Source organism: Sinocyclocheilus grahami, unplaced genomic scaffold, assembly GCF_001515645.1.
Source record: "Sinocyclocheilus grahami isolate Dianchi unplaced genomic scaffold, SAMN03320097.WGS_v1.1 scaffold1310.1, whole genome shotgun sequence".
NCBI lineage: Eukaryota > Metazoa > Chordata > Actinopteri > Cypriniformes > Cyprinidae > Sinocyclocheilus > Sinocyclocheilus grahami.
This window is the reverse complement of record NW_015506489.1, coordinates 148,339-171,371: the sequence shown is the minus strand read 5'-3', so window position 1 is coordinate 171,371 and position 23,033 is coordinate 148,339. Positions and strand designations below refer to the sequence as shown.

The window sequence follows — 23,033 nt, the reverse complement described above, 5'->3', positions numbered from 1 at the left end:
ACAAAGAACCAGGGCAACAGGAAACACTCAGAAACCGGAGACGCTGAAGTTTCAATCGATCGCTGATGTAAACGAGATGTGTGCGGGTCGATGGTTGCCACTGTGACACTGTGTGGTTACTAGGGCACTGAGTAGTTGCTAGGGTGGTTCCATGCAGAATCTGAGGTGTTGAATGTGTTGCTAGGTTCTTCTGTGTGGTTGCTAAGGTGTTAAAGCATTGTTCATCTCTGGAGCACTGACTGTCATAAAGATATTATTTTGAGAAATGTCTCAGAGTTTTGTTTTTTGTGCTCCACAGACGAAAGAATGTCATGCATGTTTGAGACAGAAAGATCGTTTCTGGGTGAACTATCCCTTTAACAAAGAGCACCAGTGAATCTCATTATTCACCATCAGCTGTGCATTGCATGAGACTGTGTGGTCATAAAACAAGAAAAATGTGAGTTACATTTAATATAACAATGAAATAACGATCAAAGAAGCCCAGCAGTTCAATCAGGAGCTCATTTGCTGTCGCTGTAATGTTGACTAATTCAATGAGCTGTTTCATTCACATCAATAGAAGCACAGACAGAACATAAGCCACGTTAAGATGCGTCTGAAGCCCAGGTTCTTGTTTCTTCTGCTTTAGAGATAACGTCTGAGCAAAGCTTTCTCGGATGCCGAGGCTTATGAGGATTCAGCACACAGGATCAAGTTCTGAAATCTACGACTTCAGCAAAGAGGAAAAAATCCACCTGAATAAAGCTACAACTGCATCAGCTAGCGATTTAGAGCTAAACGCATCTGATCAAACCGATCTCTGACAGAGACGAAACAATCAGATTCCAGTAGCACATGAAATGTTTCTTTACAATAAAATGTGCAACTGTAAAAGTGAATTGAATTGCAGGTGAGCATTGACCAAAGGACACCCAGAATTGGACACATTCATATTTCAGATGAAACATAAAGGCTAGATCTTCACAGTCATTAGATGCAGTTAATCAGAGGCTGTTAATGCGGGTTAGTGCATGCACTCGTGCAACACCAGCAACATGCAAACTTTCAAAGAAAACACTCAGGTGCATCACGCACAAGAAGAGCCCAACATGTGCATTCAATGGTAATATTATGATTTATCATGGGTTACTGATGATTGTGACTAAACCAGTCTGTTCTGCCTAACAGGGTGAATATCTGAATTTAAATCACCTACTACGAGCGTCTATTGTGCAAAAATCACTTTGCGGCTCTTAAAAGCTTCGGCTTCCAGCGAGACGGGAACAATAACCTTGGGTGGTAACAGCACATTTGATCTATGCAACAATGGGGACTGCTGAATTGGATTTGCCATTGTTAGTCGAGCCCATTACAATGAATTATCTAAACGCAATCTTTCCTCTCGCTGAAAGAAGAAGCAGAGCCACAGCGTATTGACTTACAGTGCTAGCGCACAAACACGGCGCCACATGAAACCATCACTCCGTCATCGCTTGTGCACTGCAAACAATGCTTTTCTTACGTAGATCTTTTGTCTAGTTTCCAGCCGAGATATCTACAAATAGACAAGTAAAAATTATTGTCTTGTTTTCAGAACAAACGAGTCAAAATGAAGTGTTTTTGCTTAGAACAAGCTAAATAATCTTATTTCTAACAGAGAACAAGGTTGTTTTGCTCACACCACTGGCAGATTATTTTGCTTGTTTAAAGCAAAAAAGCACCTAGTTTAGTTTTTTCTGAAAACAAGACAATAATTTTTTTACTTCAAGTCAAGTCATGTCAAACTTTATTTATAGAGCTCAACTTTAACACAACCATCGTTGATCCAAAGTGCTTTACAATAAAAGGTTAGATAAAAAGCAACAGAGATCAAAATCAAAAGAATAAAAAAAGAAAATCCTTCTTGATTTAAGAATTTTTAGATATCTGGGCTGGAAACAAGACAAGCTTTTTTTGCCGTGTACTTAGTATTTTTGTCTTGTTTCCTGGTATAAATCTGATTCTTGAATCAAGATGCATTTACTTGAGAGGTGAAATGACTTAAGATTTTAAGTCTTGTTTTTTTAAAAATTATCAAAATTTAATCTTAATTCAAAGGCTAATCAAGATTATTTTTCTTGCCCCAAAGGCAGATATTTTTGCTCATATTAAGCCAAAACAAACCTTCAATCTTTTTTTTTTTTAAACAACACTTAATATCTTGCGTCATTTCACCTGTCAAGTAAATGCATCTTGATTCAAGAATGTTCAGATAGTTATACTAGAAAACAAGACAAAAATACTGAGTAAGAAAAGCATTTTTCTGCAGTGACTCTACAGAGACTGCGGCCCCTGCATCAGACACACGTTCTTCAGAAGCGCAGAAGAGGTTTGCTCGCTCTTTCTTCTCCTCCTCCAGAGCGCCGCATGTCACTCACGATCTGTCTCACAGTCGACTCGCCTTTCAACAGTTTTCCAGGAGCGGAAACGGCTCGAGCGCTTCATCACGCTGACAGAATGAAAATAGGCCACTCTGACGACAAACAGACTTTTCCTAAAAAACCCCTGAAACATTCCATTAAAACAGACGACACTTCATGCAGCTCATGCGCAAGCAGCGAGAGAAAGTGACAAAGACACAGCGAACAACTGCGAAGCTTCTCTACGAGACTCTGACATCACGCTGAGTTTATGGAGCTGATAAAGCCTGCTGGGATTGATGACGAGAGCACAGGTGATCTGGGATTATAACTCTGATCATCTGATCCTATCATGCTGTGAACGGCTGCCTTCAGAACAACTCGTTTGAAGTTTGGGGAATAATCATTATATTTAGAGAGCTTTGTTTTGCCTGACCGCTGCTGTAGCGCCTAACCCTTAACATAACATAATTAATATACATGAACCAGGTTCAGATTATTTCTATGCCTATAACAATAACTGGTCATTATAACCATTACTTATAAACAGTGTTGAGGGTAACGCATTACAAGTTACGTTATCAGATAACTTTTTTCAAATAACTAGTAAAGTAATGCATTACTTTTAAATTTACTTTTTCAAATAAGTAAAGCAAGTTGCTTTGTTTCCCATGTGTTGAGTGACGGCTCTCGTGTCTGGTGTTGAGAGAACTCAGGAGCGAGACTCTTCCTTCAGACTGACGATTATTCATCTCACTTTTACAGTTGCCACAAATATGATTTGTTTCGTTGTTATTAAAAAACAAGTAAGCCCAGGCCAGGTGACAAAACGTAACACAAAACTAACATAATTCATTACTTTCCGTAAAATGTAACTACGCAATGCAATTAGTTCTTTTTATGGAGTAATGGAATATTGTAACACATTACTTTTATAAGTAACTTTCCCCAACACTGCTTACAACAGATATCAGTCATAACTGAGCTGCTGAACTGGTGAACATAAAATTAGCAAGAATGAGATATTATAAAGAATAACTGACAAATGCGTTAATGCACGAAGGTACAATACTTGCTAATTATAACACTGTATGAATAGTGACACCAAAAATGTTCACTTCAGTCACGTTTATGAATGTCTGAATGTGTGTGTGTGTGTGTGTGTGAGTGTGTGTGTGTGTATGTGTGTGTGTGTGTGTGTGTGTGTGTGTGTGTGTGTGTGTGTGTGTGTGTGTGTGTGTGTGTATGTGTGTGTGTCTATATGTGTGTGTGTGTTTGTGTGTGTGTGTGTGTCCGTGTCTGTGTCTGTGTCTGTGTCTGTGTCTGTGTGTGTCTGTGTCTGTTTGAATCAGCCAGGGATTTTTAGTGAATGTATGAAGTCAGTTTTCCACAAATCTTCATGTCAAAAGTTTGGCTTGTGCATCTTTAAAATAAACGACATGTTTATCAATCTAATGCAATGTCCGGATGCTTTTTAAGTGTGACTGAAGTGAACGGACACAGCCGCTGTGTTTGAGACTCGTCTGCGGTCGCTGTCGCGCTCTGATCATATGATGTTTGACGGACAGCTCGGCACAGATGATATTGATGAGACGTCAGCCAATTCAGTGCTTTGGAAAAAAGTGATGCTGTGGAGTGATCAATAAACTGATTATCTGCAGAAAGCACGTCTGTCACTGGAGTGAGAGCCACACACACAGACACATGCACAGGAGCACGAGCACAGACACAGACACGACGAGCACAGACACAGACACAGACAGACAGACGGATGCACAATCACAGTGGCACAGAGCACATGACCACACAACAGCCAATCACGACGCAGCGCCGCTCAGGCATGCGACCGTTCTCATGCGCACGCTCATAATTTCCAATTGCTGGGTTTCCATGGCAACGCGTGCAGAGAGACAGAGAGAGGGCCTTCCGAGTGGAAAGTTTGCAAACAAGATCCCACAATGCAACACACGAGACCGACACGACCCTCGTCTTCACAGCGCTGTGCATTTGACTCGGGTTCGCTACCATCATCAGCACTGTTTACTGCTCGACTGACATTTAGTTCTCTGAGTTTAAATGCCAAATAAAAGAAACGAGAGAAAATAAACAAAAAACACACCAACCTTCTCGCAGCTCTGAGGGTGTAAGGGGTTTGAGATGGAAAGCAGAGAAGAAAACCAGGGAAACACACAGAGAGAGTAAAAAGGCCACTGCAACCATCTTCATCTGCCACAGTCTCATTTAGCTTACGTTTAGCTCTTCAATCTGCATCTTTGTGTGGCAGCATTATTCATATACACTCCCAAATATCAAATACTGTGGCTTGGCCTTGCTCTACTCTGAGAAATTCACTTCATAAAGAAATAAACTGAGAAAACACACACACGACACACTGCAAAGACCTTCATATTTAGTTGTAAATCATGAATGTAGTGAACATTAAAGTCAAATTAGTTTCCATTAGTAATTTAAACACATACAAACAGACAAACAACTGAAAAAAAAATCATGAAGAAAACAATTAACAAGCACACAAACGTTTGCAATATTAGTAGAGGCATCATGCAGCACTTGATAACATTAATATCTAATATAACGCGTTCATCAGAGCAATTATTTAGACGTGATTGAGGGCCGGTGCTGAGGAGGACTGGACCGTTTCTTTCCCGCTCGTTCCTCATCGAACCTCATTTACCTTCTTTTATTCTCTATTAAAACCGCGACGGCTCTTTCCGGACCAGCAGGCCAGGCCGCGAGTGCTTCAGCCCAACATCAAATATCACTAATTGAGTTTACAGAAACAATTACATGCCTGTAAACCCAATTCATTTCAAATCAATTAGCTTTTTTAATGCTTCGATTAGCCGAGAATCTCGAATGAACCCCGACGGGAAGCCCTTGAGTTGATAAAGTTGGGCGTTTCCTCCGAATTGCTCACGAGCAGAATGAACCTCTGCTTGGAAGAAGCTCATAAAAACAGAAATTTGTTCTGCTTGCGACGCTCGACGTCCCTCAAAGCTCAGCTTGGACTGTGTGAGATCAAACACAGCAAAGAGCAGACGCGGCAGACACGCGATAACAGTGCGACGCGATACGTATGTATACGTTTACAGAAGTGCTGCAGAGGCTGCTGGGTAAATTAAAGAAACTGTCTTTGCTGACATGTGAATGAAAGTGTATTACCTACGGAGTACCTACTGTGTTCCATACCTCTCACGTATAAGTTAGCAGGGGACGAGTAGCGCACGCCTTGAGAATTAGACGCCACGCACTCGTACTTCCCCTGATCGGTCTCCTCGCTGCGCTCGATCTGCAGCGCACCTGCACAGAGAGAGAGACAGAGAGAGAGAGAGAGAGAGAGAGAGAGAGAGAGAGAGACAGAGAGAGAGACAGAGAGAGAGAGAGAGAGAGAGAGAGAGAGAGAGAGAGAGAGAGAGAGAGAGAGAGAGACAGAGAGAGAGAGAGACAAAGAAAGAGAGAGAGAGTGAGCCGGGCAGAGAAACAGACGTGTCAGTCAGACAGACACAAGAAAGAGGAGAGGAGGAGAAAAAGAGAAGTAAAGGAAAGAGGAGGAGAGAAAACAAACACAGCATTAATATTTACAGTCACCGTGAACCTCAAGATGCTTTACAAACCTTCCTTTATGTTCTACATGCTCATCAGTTTCATATTTTACACACAACACAAGCACATCCACCTCTGACTGACTGTTAGGGATGGTAAGATTCACTGATTTGCATCAGTGCATTGGCATAAAAGTTAACGATGCGATGCATCAATTTAAAAAAGTGTGCATCAGATACAAGTTGTATCGCGATGCATATTTTCTAACATATTTGCATCGGTAAAAACTATATTTTACATATAATTATTAGTAGATGCTCTACACTTTTATTATTGAGAAAGTGACCAATATATTACATGTAAATTGATTTCTCCTCTCTAAACAGTTTCTCAAGCGTGTTCTTTCATCACCGCTGCTGCTGCGTAAATATGACACATCACAAAACTACGGAGACCGAGACGAGTCCTGAGAGTCATATAGAATGTAGATTAACATGGCCGTCTGTCTGAACTAAAGAAATAAAAGTGAACTATCTGTACCGTATTGAATTGCATAGCATCATAGTGTGATGGGTAGAGGAAATTATTTTACTGTATGGCTTTAAAAAAAAGGGTTACCCCACCACTTATTTATTTATTTTATCAGAATTGTCCTAAGAGTACAAAATATTTCACCATCACACCTGTAGAGGGTAGTATGGCGCTTTAGCGGGTTATCTAGGGGACCAGCAGCTCAAGTTCCGGGTCATATTAAAACTGCACTCGAGCAAGGCAATAACATGTCTGTCTCCTTATCACTCACAGCTTAGTGCGTGATTTGGCTTGTGCCGGCCCAGATTCCCTCTAGGTCTGGAGCCAGTAACAATTGGGGGCTCGTCCGGGATCCCGCATCGTCGAGTGGGAAGAGCGGTCACGGCAGAGGTGGAGGTTGGTGATCAAGCTTCAAGGGAGGCCGCTGCACCCAGCGTCATCCAGAGAGCGACCGTCAACGGTGAAACGTCACGATGGCTCATGTAACCCCATGACGGATGTTGATTTTCCAGATTCACAAAAAGCTTTTAGTGTTGAGTACCAGTCAACTACAGTCGGTTGCCAAGGCGATTGAAGATGGCAACGAGAGTACAGAAGGCTTCAGTGAACCAGAGCTCTATGACTCTACGACTACACCAGGAGTGAAAGGGTGAAAACGATGGAAGATAAAGGTATGGCTCAACTTCTCTCCCTTCAGGATCTGTTACACGAACTGACATCAGCCGACTCCGGGTCTGGGGAGGCTTATGTTTGCACCTACTTGTACACAAACACCTCCCTGCCTCGGCAGAGGACATACATTTATCTTCATCGGACAGGGGCACTCACAGACAACTATCGTCCACAGACTGTCTTGCACCTCAGTCACCAAGTGAATTGCACACTCCCATGTCACACATGGACAGAGACATTTACACACCTGCTGCAGCGGGGATACCAGGTCACCTGGGTGTCACTGGTACTCGTGACACCCACCAGAGTCGGACAAGCCTATCTTCCACTGTTGCTGATCAGGTAGTGAGACTGTCTGATGTCACAGCTTTGCTTCCACGCTGGGAATGTAAATTTCATGGGGGTCAAATATCTGATACCGGGTCGGACATTTCTTTCAGTGGTCTCTGAAGCAGATGGATACCGCTCTACAAGAGGGGTTTATGGAGGTTGAGATCATTAGAGCAGTGCTCAAGATAACTAAATTGGGTACCTTTAGAGAAATGCTCACTAACCACGATGGTTTAACAGTGAATGGGTTAAAGACACTTCTCCACGAACATGTGAGAGATAAAGGTGTAGCCAAGCTCTTCCACGAGCTAAGTAATGCTAAACAACATGACAAAGAGAGTCCACATCAGTTCCTCTATAGACTTATAGGGCTAAAACAGAGAGTTCTTGTCGAGTCACAGACTCAGGTGCAGAGTTTAACTATGATAAGCGACTGGTTCAGGGTACTTTTCTGCACACCTTGTATCAAGGGTTAAATGACAAGAACAGTCATTCATGTCTTAGGCAAGACATCAAACCTTTCCTTGCTAACACACAGGTTTGTGATGACTCGCTGTTAGAGCAGCTGACAAAGTCAACAATGGAGAAAGAAGGAAGGTTAAAGCACCTGGGTGCTGTAGCCAAGTCTAGGTCAGTGACTGTGAGTGTGGCTCAATCTGACATTACTACACTGACCGATGCGTCAAAACAGTCCCAAATGGACGCTGAGCTGCAAGCTAATCGTCAAGCTATTAGAAAGCTGACTGCTCAAGTGTCCTCACTGACGCGACAAATGAAAAAGCGAATCAGACTGTTGACCGTGCCCTGAATGGCAACTCTAGTACACCTGTTAAGCACCCACAATCCCTGACAGTTGAGAAAAAGGGTAAATGCCCAGACTGCATAATGAAAGAGACAATGAACTGTCCCAATTGTTTTGTTTGTGGTCAGGCAGCGCATCGAGCCATTGGCAACGAACGTCGGTAAACTGGAAAAGGTCGCTCGAGAAGCGACCGTGAACAGTGTTAAGCCCACAAATACGGTTAAACCGTCAGCCACATCATGTCAATTGGACCCAAAGAAACGTATGGCCCAGCTCATTGGAAAACGTTGAACTATTTCCTATAACATCAATGGTGTGCCAATAGAAATGCTATTAGATTCAGGAGCCCAGGTGACTATGGTTAGCAAAACCAGGATAGATAGGGCATCACCCCATGTCAAAATTCAGCCACTTCAGTCGCTCCTTAACAGTCAGTCCCTTAAAATCTCTGCAGCCAATGGTACTGAAATACCCCTTGAGGGATGGGCAGATGTTGACCTACAGATTCCTAGCAAGCACCATAGGTCTGTGACAATCAGAGTACCCCTTTTAGTCAGTCAATGCTGCCATTATCCCTTGTTAGGTAGCAACGTCTTAGCGGAAATCATCAAAGAACATGGCGACACTGTGGATGTGACCACTATCCTAACGGATTCTTTAAGTATTCCAGAGAACACTGTGGAGGCGTTGGTCTCTCTCCTTCGGCTAACAACCACGGATGAGCCAACACCACATATGGTACGCATCAGTAAGAGAGGTGTTACCATCCCCGCAGGCAAAGTCTATGAGGTCCGGTGTTGAGTTAAGGGATACCAGGGAACTGCACCATGCCGTTTCAGCCTCTCACTGAGAATACATGTCCGGTTGGTTTAGACCTGTTTCCGTCCCTGGTAGACGTTCCCTGGGGGTCATCAAAATGCGTTAAAAGTCCCATTCAGAAAATTCAAAATCACCTCAGACCCCAGAGGGTTAATCAGAATTGTTCTAAGAGTTAACAAAATATTTCATGTATTTCACCACCCCACCTGGAGACCAGCAGCTCGAGTTCCGGGTCATATTAAAACTGCACTGAGCAAGGCAATAACGTGTCCTTATCACTCACAGCTTGGTGCATGATTTGGCTTGTGCCGGCCCAGATTCCCCCTAGGTCTGGAACCGGTAACACATAGCATCATATATTTTTTTTCCATTGCATCGTATTGCATTGTGTTGAATCAAATCGAAATTGAATCGTACTGCATCGTGATAGGAGTGAATCGTATCGGCAGCTGCTTCATATGTATCTTTAATGTATCGTATCGTTGGCTATGCATCCAGATGCGCATGGCATCGGCCTCAGTCTTGGAGATCCCTACTGACTGTCATTTATTTACATAGCTCTTTTATACAATGGAAATGAAAAGTCCTTAAAGAGCAGGTCATATGGGTATTTGAAAAATACATATTTTGCAGTTTATAACGTAGCTCTCCTTAAATGAAAACAATCTGCAAAGTTGTTAATCAAAAAAGTGCATGATAAATAAAGATATTGTCTCTCAAAAGAGATAGTAGATTCTGATTCGCCTTAATGAGTCGTCATATTTTCGAATCTTTGGCCTGTTACCGGTATACGTCACTGGGTAACACATTTGCATAATCCCCGCCTGCCCACGAGTCTGACCCGCCCACAAACACTTCCGCTAGTTAGTGTGTTTACATCATGTTGAGAAGACGCTGTGTTCAAGGATACCACAGAAATACATTTTCAATTGAGTGCTCAAAATATCAAGTTTTTGTGCTAATATGTGATGTACGTGTATGTGATGTGTGAAGTGCAGCTTTAGGTTTCCAGGTAAAGCACAATATTACTGTCTTACTGAAGTAGTTCTGATAATTCGCTGTGAACCCACTATTTCCTAAGAATGTGTTGATTAATGTAGACTGACGTTGTTCTAATTACTTCGTTTAATAATAAAGAATGCAGTGTAGCGCACAGACATTATAATCATTGTGAAAGTGCTGTGTATTTTGCTGCACGGCAGTTCTAGGGTTAATGCGGGAGAGTCGGGCGAGTTAGTTAGGCTGCTGCGCCGGTGATACAGCTGTTCTGCGTTCTGATTAAAAGTTAAGACAAAGCGTCTTTTGTCTGTCATTCTTCAAACATTACAGTAGACATATTTTGGTTTACAAACTGTATTGTTTCATCAGTTAGTCACGTTAGCACTCGGCTAACGTATCCACCATTATTGTTTTAAGTGTTCACAGTTTAGCAGCTAAACTTTAGCTGTGGGCACGATTCGCTTGCATAAGTGTTTTTGTATTTTATGTCATTATTATAAGAACGGATTGGAGCACTATATTATTGTTTTATGTAAAGGTGCTTTGTCGGTAGCGCTCGCTAACTTGCTTAAGGTCTCCTCTCTGTGCCAATCACAGCAGGCTTGGCCAGCTGACCAATCAGAGCAGAGTAGGCTTATGGAACGGAGGAGTTTGCTCCGAAACTTGCTTGGAACGAATCGTTTCGAAATCATTGGCAAATGAATCTAATATTAAATGTATATTCTGAGAAAATGTTTTCTGGCCTTGTTTTATGGGACTCCAAGTTCTAAGATCTCTAAGTTCACAGTCTTGAACCTTCGTCATTCTGTCTGATTTCCAAATAAATGTATTTGCTTTAAATCAAAGTTTGTAATGATGTGATCTCACCTTGTAGCCAGTTGGTTTGGTTTATAACTCTTAAACTGAGACTTTTTTAAAATCCCTGTGGGAAAAATGAATGGGAAAATACTTCTGGAACCAAGGCCGCTGAACAACTAGACTGTTGCCCTCAATACTGACTGTATCAAAGCAGCTTCACAGTAATAAACAGGAAACTAACACTGATAATGTTGTAAAATTCAATAATTATGAAATAAATGTAATTTCTGCTTTACATAAAGTCACTTCAGAGGCATTCAGACAAAAAATCTGTCAATCCAGAACTAATAAACTGAACTATGAAAACTGAAGTGCTGCATGTGGACGGAAATAATCGTGACGCAGCCGATCCGAGAGAGGAGAGCGATTGAGCAGTGAAATACAGAAACTCACGCAGACACCATCAGAAGACGGAGGCCGGTGTTCGCTGGAGACTGACTCAGCGTTCTGAGCGCATGTGTTTTGTCATGTAGATGTGACTGTGGGCAGCCTGACAGCATGTGAAATCACTGCGGCGGAATCAACACCTACAGACTGTGCTCAGGATTCACCGACGGCCCGTAAACACAGTGACCTTCAGCCTGACAAACACCTTCAGTGATGACCGCTCTGATGCTGGACTGAGACTCAGACTGATGGAGAAACACTGCGTTTGTGTTTGACAGCGACTTTCCACAGAAAATGATTTTATACTGTACAAAGTCTCCCCGCAAGGTCAAACATTTCAGCTTTTACTTTCCTCTTGGGCACATTTGGCCTCACACACACACACACACACACTGGTTTCCATATTTCATAAGTTCCATAGGTGTAATGGTTTTTCTACTGTACAAACTGTATTTTCTATCCCTTTACCCTAACCCTACACCTCACACAAAACTACATCATAACTACAAAATATCTGCCAGTGGGGTAAGAGAAGTAATCTTAATTCAAAGGCTAAACAAGATTATTTTTCTTGCACCATTGGCAGATATTTTTGCTCGTTTTAAGCAAAAACGAACAAAATTTTGAAATTTTTTTATTTTATTTTTTATTTTTAGAAAACATTTAAAATCTTAAGTCATTTTACCTGTCAAGTAAAACATCCCGTGGTAACTAGGATTTACACAAGCTTCAGTCTGGATCCAGAACACCTGAGAAGAGATGATGCAACTCCTCAGAGGACCTCAGATGATGCCAACCCTGAAACAACTTACACAACTACCACATTTTGCTATAAGTTTGATTGCATCATATAATAATAGTGTTCATCATCTGTTTGATTACGTCTTTAATTGATTTTTCCGTACATTTCTGCCATATGTACATTAACTGACAGTCACCACTGATAAGCTACCACTAAATATTGTAGAAACTTAATTTTCTGTAAAGTTGCTTTGCAATGATTTGTATCGTAAAAAGCGCTGGACAAATAAACTTGAATTGAATTGAATTGAATTTATAAGACACACAAACACACAGATCTTTGAATCTCAGTCCAAGCTTCACGTGTTCACCATTATTTCTGTTTGATGGATTTCTGCAGCTGCAAAGAGAAGCATCAGTGAATATAATCAGTGCAGAAGAACGAGGGAGAAACGAGGACAGAAACAACAGATGAATGTATGCAGACACCACAGAAGCACCGCAGAGCATCATGGGAACACGGAGCCAGGGACAAACGGAGATCAGGACAGCAGGAGACGAGGTGATGGAAGAAACAACGAGTCTTTTAGTTTGATCTGCGTTTTATTTGTGCTCTTAACTAGCGATCGGATGATGATGATGATACAGCTGGAGATCTACACGCGGAGCACATGTCTCTCTCTCTAATGCTGTCTCTCTCTCTCTCTCTCTCTCTCTCTCTCTCTGTGACTCATGCAGCGCTACATGACATTTTCTTTCCTCCATGGAACACGAAAGAAGATAATTGAAGAATGTTGGTAATCGAACAGTTGTGGTTCTATTATACGGACTAAAAAATACAATGGAAGTCAATGGGAACCAAAACTGTTTGTTTACCAACATTCTTCAAAACATCTGCTTTTTGTGTTCCGCAGAAGAAAGAATGTCTTTGTAACTGGTTTATAATGACAAGAGGAAAAGTAGATGATTTTTGGATGAACTATCCTACTAAGTAGAACCAGGGCCTGTACCATGAAGCCGGATTAGCTGGCTAGCCAGGTAAGTTTCAGTTTAGTTTGCACCAATCCTGGGTTTTGGGTACCATGAAAGTGGCTTGGCTTTTAGTGGTGTTCATCGCCATAGTAACCTGCTCCGGGGCAGGCTATGCTCTGGTTTAAAGATCTCAAACCGAAACCTGACCAATCAGCTTCAAGCAAAGTGACACATGTCTGACGCATTAAAGCCACTCCCCCAGTTTCTCTTGCTCCAGATTAAAGGACGCTACATAGTAAAACACTTTTAAAGATAAAATCATCTGATTTTTAGAGAGGATTATTTTATATGATTTATATAATTACTATTCCCTAATCCATTACACAAGCCAGCTTAGTTTAATAGTAATTATTAAGCTTTTATTTTAAATTAATATAAACATACAGATAATATGCCATATAAATACATTTTAGAATCAATAGCTTTAAATATGACTACATATGAGCTTAGATTTTTAAGTGTTTTTAAACCTATAAATATGATCAACTCTATAAATTAACTTTACAACTTTTACTTGCACTTATATGGCAAGACGTTTTCTTTAAGTTTTCTGGTTTGGTTTTGTCAACTCAAAACTAATCCTGTAACCCTGAGTTTGTTCAGCCACCATCATGGTACACACTGCAAAAAATGATTTGTCATGTTTTCTAGCACAAATATCTAAACATTCTTGAATCAAAATGCATTTACTTGACAGATCAAATGACTTAAGGTTTTAAGTCTTGTTTTTCTAAAAAAACAAGCAAAAATATCTGCCAATGGGGTAAGAAAAATAATCTTGTTTGGCCTTTGAATTAAGATTATGTTTCTTACCCCAGTGGCAGATATTTTTGCTTGTTTTTTTAGAAAAACAAGACTTAAAACCTTAAGTCATTTGATCTGTCAAGTAAATGCATTTTGATTCAAGAATGTTTAGATATTTGTACTAGAAAACAAGACAAAAATACTAAGTAAGAATTTTTTTTTTTTGCAGTGCAGGCCCCAGATGAAGCTCCAAACTCATTCTGCAGAACAACAAATGATGCGTGCATGTGTGTGTGTGTGTGTGTGTGTGAGTGTGTGTGTGTGAGAGAGAGAGAGAGTGTGTGTGTGAGAGAGAGAGAGAGTGTGTGTGTGAGAGAGAGAGAGAGTGTGTGTGTGAGAGAGAGAGAGAGTGTGTGTGTGAGAGAGAGAGAGAGTGTGTGTGTGAGAGAGAGAGAGAGTGTGTGTGTGAGAGAGAGAGAGAGTGTGTGTGTGAGAGAGAGAGAGAGTGTGTGTGTGAGAGAGAGAGAGAGTGTGTGTGTGAGAGAGAGAGAGAGTGTGTGTGTGAGAGAGAGAGAGAGTGTGTGTGTGAGAGAGAGAGAGAGTGTGTGTGTGAGAGAGAGAGAGAGTGTGTGTGTGAGAGAGAGAGAGAGTGTGTGTGTGAGAGAGAGAGAGAGTGTGTGTGTGAGAGAGAGAGAGAGTGTGTGTGTGAGAGAGAGAGAGAGTGTGTGTGTGAGAGAGAGAGAGAGTGTGTGTGTGAGAGAGAGAGAGAGTGTGTGTGTGAGAGAGAGAGAGAGTGTGTGTGTGAGAGAGAGAGAGAGTGTGTGTGTGAGAGAGAGAGAGAGTGTGTGTGTGAGAGAGAGAGAGAGTGTGTGTGTGAGAGAGAGAGAGAGTGTGTGTGTGAGAGAGAGAGAGAGTGTGTGTGTGAGAGAGAGAGAGAGTGTGTGTGTGAGAGAGAGAGAGAGTGTGTGTGTGAGAGAGAGAGAGAGTGTGTGTGTGAGAGAGAGAGAGAGTGTGTGTGTGAGAGAGAGAGAGAGTGTGTGTGTGAGAGAGAGAGAGAGTGTGTGTGTGAGAGAGAGAGAGAGTGTGTGTGTGAGAGAGAGAGAGAGTGTGTGTGTGAGAGAGAGAGAGAGTGTGTGTGTGAGAGAGAGAGAGAGTGTGTGTGTGAGAGAGAGAGAGAGTGTGTGTGTGAGAGAGAGAGAGAGTGTGTGTGTGAGAGAGAGAGAGAGTGTGTGTGTGAGAGAGAGAGAGAGTGTGTGTGTGTGTGTGTGTGCGCATGTGCATCTATTTTTGATTAATTATGAACTGTTTCTGGAGTCTGCACTAAAACAAGTGTCTCCTGATGTCAGCGGTGTGTTTTGCTGTCGAGCTCGGCTTCACCTCTCATTAGGGAACAGGTGCAGGGAGCGAGATCAGGTTTGTTAGGAGGATCGGGGGGACGAGGGGCATGTTTATCACAGGATGACGTGAGCGGAGCGCTAAACATACGCCATCGACCCGCGGGAGTGGATGAGGAGAGTTTGGTTGGTCTAGAAAGAACAGATACTCACCAAAGACTCCTGAGAAAAACACACCGAACACACAATGAGAAAAAAACACAATGAAAGCTTTGAGTGGCAGCAGCGCAAACACACTTCATACAACACACATCAAACCGATTATATATCAGTACTATATATAATCATATACATCATATAAATGAATCCTATGGATTAGATTTATGTATATATACATGTGCGTGTATAAGCGAGGGATCACATACAGCCAGCAAACAAACACTGCACGATCCCGCTTATTCCACGACTACTTACCAAATAAATCAACAAATGGAGATGAAATACTGATTTAAGCATAACTGATTTTACTGAGCGATACGAGCGACGTGAAACTAGTGATGGAGGAAATCAACGAACGCTTAGCATCATTACTCATATATCTGAATCTGAATCAATCACAGCTCCAGAGAGATGCTTCAGAAACACCTGGATATATTTGTGTTATAATCAGAAACATAGAGGGTGAATCCAGTCATTATGTGTATATTCTTCAGTTCTTACTCTCAATATCAGCATTAGATTTAAACTGAAGGGAATCCTGGTTTAAAAACAACACCAGCTGTAAGTTTCGTGTCACTTCACCCATATTCACTCTAAATGAAGCTAGAAAAAGCACATGTTGAGAACCGACGCTTACAGTAGACACATGTCTGTCGTGTGATTCAGAGTCGCGTGTGATTTACAGTCAAAGGGCCAGATTTACTGAACAGGGCCAATTAGAGTTAGATCGGAATTCCATAAAAGTGCAGATGGGAGGGATAATTCTGCGTGTGATTTACTGACGATGCGCACATTAAAGAACACAGATGCAGCAGATCATTTCCATAATCTACCGAAAGCTCTGCTTTAACACATGCTTTTTTGGGTGTTAAATAATGGAGCAAACACCAGTAATTTGATGAGCGCAAACGTTAGCAAATCATGTTGCGTGATGTCTCGTTTTCTGAAAAAATATAAAAATTTAGTTAGTTTTTGTTTAAAAAAACAAGCACACATATCTGCCAATGGGGTAAGAAAAATTATCTTAATTCAAAGTCTGAACAAGATTATTTTTCTTGCCCCAAGTGCAGATATTTTTGCTTGTTTTTTTAAACAAAAACTAACTAAATTTTTATATTTTTTCAGAAAACGAGACATAATATCTGAAGTCATTTTACCTTTAAAGTAAATGCATCTCGAGTCAAGACTGTTTAGGCTGTGTGTACATTAATGAGGGAAAAAATTTGACTTAAATGATTTTAGCAAATGGCTGCAATATAACAAAGAGTGAAAAATTTAAGGGGGTCTGAATACTTTCCGTACCCACTGTATGTTGTATTCTGAATAAAATATTGAAATTTGAAACTTCCACATCATTGCATTCTGTTTTTATTCACAATTTGTACAGTGTCCCAACTTTTTTGGAATCGGGTTTGTACTAGAAAACAAGACACAAATACTAAGTAAGAAAATCATTTTTGCAGTGTAAATCCTGACTATTTTAACGCCAGAAGATGGTTTGCACTGGCGCAAGCTGTTAGTAAATCTGGCCCAAAGTCATCCAGTCAAACTCTTGTAGCTCACAGCTGTGGTTAAAATCTCGAAGTGAGTGGGTCTTTCCGCGTTCCCTGCTAATCTCAGTCTCCACATCGTTACTAGAGCCCTGACGTTCAGGAGGAGAGAAAGCCTCTGATGTACCTGATCGCAGCTGCTTGATTCGTCCTTGGCTGAGCGCCGGCTCCACCGGCAGAAAGTCCTTGAACCAGGAGATCTCTGGATCGGGAATCCCGCTGGCGGCGCACAGCATGGTCGCGGTCCGGGTTCGCTCCACCACCTTCAGCTGCGGGCCCATGTCGATGCTGGGGAAGCCGAAGGGCAGCAGGTCCTCTGCAGGAGAGCGGAGCAAGCAGAGAAACAGAGCGTTCCTGCTGTGTTAATGTGTACCTCTTCAGATCCATCAAATACACACCACAAACTGTAATGATGAACACCTAGACACAGTCAGAGTAAACAGCAGAAACACATTTACACAGGAGCGTTTCTATCCGGTTCATCAGGACCGGATCACAGAAAACTTCTCAATATTTTGATATTCTTGTTTTTTGCATATTGTTATATACACAGTACTGGCCAAAATGATAGAACACTAGTATATCAGCAGCTAAAAATGGTTTTAAGTCAGTTATTTCTATCTTCTGCTGGAGTGTGTCAGGAGGAAATATCAGTTTGTGTCATTAACTGTAATAATGCAGTGAGATATATGTTAGTGCTGCACACAGAGATGTGATCTGATCATCATCAGTCTGTCTGGAGTCACATGAAGAAACAGAACACACTGAGACTCAATCCAGAAGAACTGTGTCTCCGAGACGCTTCAAGAAAGTTTGAGGCACTTGTGTAAAAATGCTGTAAAATGAGGATGCTGTCAAAAATAGATTTTCTGTATCAATTAACTTCTATTAACTAAATGAAATCATCATTTGGTGTGAGCATCTTTGTGTTTAAAGCAGCGTTTGCCCTCGGTGCACTTGAGCAGAGTTTCTCAGGAGGTTTCTAGAAGCGTCAGTTCTTCTGGATTGAGTCTCAGTGTGTTCTGTTTCTTCATGTGACTCCAGACAGACTGATGATGATCAGATCACATCTCTGTGTGCAGCACTAACATATATCTCACTGCATTATTACAGTTAATGCAGACACAAACTGATATTTCCTCCTGACACACTCCAGCAGACGATAGAAATAACTGACTTAAAACCATTTTTAGCTGCTGAGAATACTAGTGTTCTATCATTTTGGCCAGCACTGTATATACAGTATATATAAATATAAATTCAGCTGCTTCATTGCTGACTAATGCTAAAAGTCATTTGCTTGTTTTGTTTTCTACAGTACAATGGATTATGAAATATCCACCTCATTTGTCACCACTGTCTTACAAAAATATCCTGTCACTATTTAAGTGTGTGAAATCACTGCAAATGATTCAGATGAAAATCTGAAATGAATTCAGACATCACTGCAAACCTGTTTGTCAGAAGAGTACGTTTGGATATAGTTCTGATAGTAAACGCACACGACTGCTGAATATGATCAGATCAGTGTCCAGTCATCTGCACTAGACAGAGTTATCAGTAATATTTGACATCAGTTAAAAGGGTCTGCCGCCGCCCCTCATTTACGCATTTATCCCAAGCGACTTACAAAAGAGGAACAAATGCAATTCGTCAAAGAGCCAACAATAATCAAAACATACAATGCCAGGTTTATTAGACAGCTGGATTAGGAAGTGAGCAAGAGAAGAGGAGAAACAGTAATGTGCATTTTTACAGTCTAATGCTGGACAGATCCCGGTTACAGTATCGCAGGAGCGTTTGGGAAACCTGTCTGGAAACAACAGAAAACAACACTCTGGAAGCAGTGAATGTGACTGAAGCCGTTCCACCGGAGGAGTGCGTTACGACAAACTCACTCATGGTTTAGCTAGTGTTTCATGAACAACCAAAAGACCAGCATCCATTGAGCTAGAGGACAAATGCTGCTGTACTTCAACAATCCGAGTGCAAACGCCACAACAGTCCTCATCAGCGATTAAAAACTCTCTCGCATCTGTTCACATTAGCGGCCCACTGACGAGGGAGTTTAGATGAAATGATATTGACACCGCGGCGCCCACCCACTGCCTGCATATCGCTTTCAGCGGGCGGCATTCATTAAGCTGATATAAATAAAGCAGTCATCTCCTCCAAACCACAGAAATGATCAGAGGTAAACGGGAGCAACAAACACGTCTGGCGCTGGAATGGTGAAGTTGCACTGTGTAATTATGTACCTACATGCTCACTGCGCACGCGTTCACCTAACCATCAATTACACGTTACACAGCCGAGCGTTTGCAGCGCTGCTCGCCAGCTAAGCTAATTATCTGTTCGCTTTAATTAGAGAGGCAGCGGAGATGAGGAGGTTACAGTAAACACAGGCACGAAGGGCATCATTTGCTCATTTTGGGGTGCGACACCAGACTGAGATCGGGATAAGAGCTGTGTTTGATCCACCTGTAGATCATGTAGGAATGAGGGATGCACCGAAAAGAAAACTCTCCAGGTGGTTGCTACGTTGTTGCTAGGGTACTTGGTGTGGTTGCTAGGGCGGTTACTAGGGTACCCGGTGTGGTTGCTAGGGTGTTGCCATGCGGTGTATAGGGTACTTAGGGCAGTTGCTAGGATGTTGCTATGCGGTTGCTAAGGTACTCTGGGCGGTTGCTAGGGTGTTGCTATGCGGTTGCTAGTGCACCCGGGGTGGTTGCTAAAGTGTTGCCATGCGGTTGCTAGGGTACTTAGGCTGGTTGCTAGGGTGTTGCTATGCGGTTGCTCGGGTACTTATGGCGGTTGCTAAGGTGTTGCTATGCGGTTGCTAAGGTACCCTGGGTGGTTGCTAAGGTGTTGCTATGTGGTTGCTATGGTACCCGGCGCGGTTCCTGAAACCGAACAAAATTAATAACTAGGCTGAAGGCTGAATACCGAACACGGTTTTTCCCCCTATGTATTTTGCCAATTTTTTTCACCATGACTGAAGCCGTTCCACCGGAGGAGTGCGTTACGACAAACTCACTCATGGTTTAGCTAGTGTTTCATGAACAACCAAAAGACCAGCATCCATTGAGCTAGAGGACAAATGCTGCTGTACTTCAACAATCCGAGTGCAAACGCCACAACAGTCCTCATCAGCGATTAAAAACTCTCTCGCATCTGTTCACATTAGCGGCCCACTGACGAGGGAGTTTAGATGAAATGATATTGACACCGCGGCGCCCACCCACTGCCTGCATATCGCTTTCAGCGGGCGGCATTCATTAAGCTGATATAAATAAAGCAGTCATCTCCTCCAAACCACAGAAATGATCAGAGGTAAACGGGAGCAACAAACACGTCTGGCGCTGGAATGGTGAAGTTGCACTGTGTAATTATGTACCTACATGCTCACTGCGCACGCGTTCACCTAACCATCAATTACACGTTACACAGCCGAGCGTTTGCAGCGCTGCTCGCCAGCTAAGCTAATTATCTGTTCGCTTTAATTAGAGAGGCAGCGGAGATGAGGAGGTTACAGTAAACACAGGCACGAAGGGCATCATTTGCTCATTTTGGGGTGCGACACCAGACTGAGATCGGGATAAGAGCTGTGTTTGATCCACCTGTAGATCATGTAGGAATGAGGGATGCACCGAAAAGAAAACTCTCCAGGTGGTTGCTACGTTGTTGCTAGGGTACTTGGTGTGGTTGCTAGGGCGGTTACTAGGGTACCCGGTGTGGTTGCTAGGGTGTTGCCATGCGGTGTATAGGGTACTTAGGGCAGTTGCTAGGATGTTGCTATGCGGTTGCTAAGGTACTCTGGGCGGTTGCTAGGGTGTTGCTATGCGGTTGCTAGTGCACCCGGGGTGGTTGCTAAAGTGTTGCCATGCGGTTGCTAGGGTACTTAGGCTGGTTGCTAGGGTGTTGCTATGCGGTTGCTCGGGTACTTATGGCGGTTGCTAAGGTGTTGCTATGCGGTTGCTAAGGTACCCTGGGTGGTTGCTAAGGTGTTGCTATGTGGTTGCTATGGTACCCGGCGCGGTTCCTGAAACCGAACAAAATTAATAACTAGGCTGAAGGCTGAATACCGAACACGGTTTTTCCCCCTATGTATTTTGCCAATTTTTTTCACCATTTGCATAAATTAAATAGCCAAAATGTGCTTTTTACTGTTTTGTCTAGCTTTTAAAGAAAAAATCAATTACAAAACAACAATTTAAAAAAGTATTTATTTAAAAAATGTTAACATTCTAGCAGACATTAAACCAACAAAGCACAATTTAACTTAAAATTAATAAGTTAGTTTTTTTTGGCTATTTCTGAGACCCTTTTCTTGAATCAGGCATGTGATTGGCTAAAAACGTGACACTTGTAGCAGCAAATCAGCATATTATAGTGATTTCTGAAGATCATGTGACACTGGAGACTGGAGTAATGATGCTGAAAATACAGCTGCGCATCACAGAAATACATTACAGTTTAACACATATTCACATAGAAAACAGATATTTTACATTGTAATAATATTTCACATTTTTACTGTTTCTGTATTTTTTTACTGTACAAATAAATGCAGCCTTGCTGAGCAGAAGACACTTATTTTAAAAGAAAATATTACAGATCCCAATTTGAACACTGTGTGAACGTTATAATAAATGTATTAATAGAGCTATTATGGTCTTGCTTTTTCTCAGCTTTTATTTTGGCGGAAACCCGCAGGAAGACCTCAGTGCTGCTTTTTGTTGGCAACAGCAGATTTATAAATGATTCTCATTACGTATTTAGAAAGATGTTTGACGCACGTATCGCATCGTCACATCCATGCCTTGTAAAAATTCATAAAAATGTGACTGAGCAACTGACGAGTAGCACTGTTTCAGCTCAGATTTTCCTGGCTAACGAGCAGATAGCGCCGCAAGCGTGTCATCGCTGTCGGAATGCAGAATACTACACATAAGGGTCTGCAGTTTATTTACTAATTGTTTAAGGCCATTTCGTGATTTCAATCATCATGCAGTAACCAGCACTCTGAGTATTATTTGATCGCGTCACCGAAAATGTCATTGTTCGGTACAATTTATTCGGTCTTTTCGCTTATTCGGTTGCTGAACATTCGGTGCTTTGCTAGTAGGAATGAGACGATGGCGGCGGATCCCATGAGTCACATTTCTGCTAAACACATCTGTCCAGAATATGATGCTCCACATCAATCAACACGGACTCGTTATCAGAAAGAAACACTTTTTCATCTCTCATCATAATGTTGTAACTCGCATCACTTTCAGCTGATGTTGTCAATCCCTCTTATTCTACAATAGGCTAATGAGTGTCACAGGGCTCAGAGGTCAAGGGTCAGAGGTCAGGGCCTTGGCAGCCTGTCTGGCACAAACTGGGGCAAATTAGACACATTAGACTTTAAAAAACAGCTGAACGTACCACAACAATCAACGAATAGCCAAATGAACGAACTTCACTGACATAAATCAATCATCTCTTGATAAAAATATGCTAATAAGAGTGAAGATTAAAAAATCCACTATGCGGATATATGTTTTTAATGAACATTTGCTGTTGGACTAACAATAAAAGCATGTGGCGAGTCCCTGAGGGCCGTCTGAGAGGAGCGGGTGAAACTCATCGCCCGAGTGTGTTTACAGAGGAGATGATGCTGCAGCAGACTCCAGCACTCAGAGCCAATGATGACGAGACAGACAGACCATTTCCTCTTCAAACACACACACACACACACACTCTCACTCTCACGATCACACACACACACACACACACACACTCACACACACACTCACACTCACACACTCACACACTCACACACTCACACACTCTCACTCTCACGGTCACACACACACACTGTCACTCACACTCACACTCACACACTCACACACTCACACACTCTCACTCTCACGGTCACACACACACACTGTCACTCACACTCACACTCACACACTCACACACTCACACACTCTCACTCTCACGGTCACACACACACACTGTCACTCACACTCACACTCACACACTCACACACTCACACACTCACACACTCACACACTCACAC

General features: G+C 42.1%; 1 protein-coding gene across 1 annotated transcript in view; it reads right to left on the bottom strand.

Moving 5' to 3' along the window:
* The window catches only part of LOC107569086 (receptor-type tyrosine-protein phosphatase S-like), a 93,144-nt gene that overhangs the window by 51,336 nt on the left and 18,775 nt on the right, over positions 1–23,033 (bottom strand). The window contains exons 5-8 of the mRNA XM_016255082.1: positions 17,091–17,279; positions 15,408–15,416; positions 5,592–5,702; positions 4,505–4,516 (exon numbers count right to left, since the gene is read on the bottom strand). Of these exons, the coding sequence (XP_016110568.1) occupies positions 4,505–4,516; positions 5,592–5,702; positions 15,408–15,416; positions 17,091–17,279 (321 nt within the window). The remainder of the gene's footprint in view (positions 1–4,504; positions 4,517–5,591; positions 5,703–15,407; positions 15,417–17,090; positions 17,280–23,033) is intronic.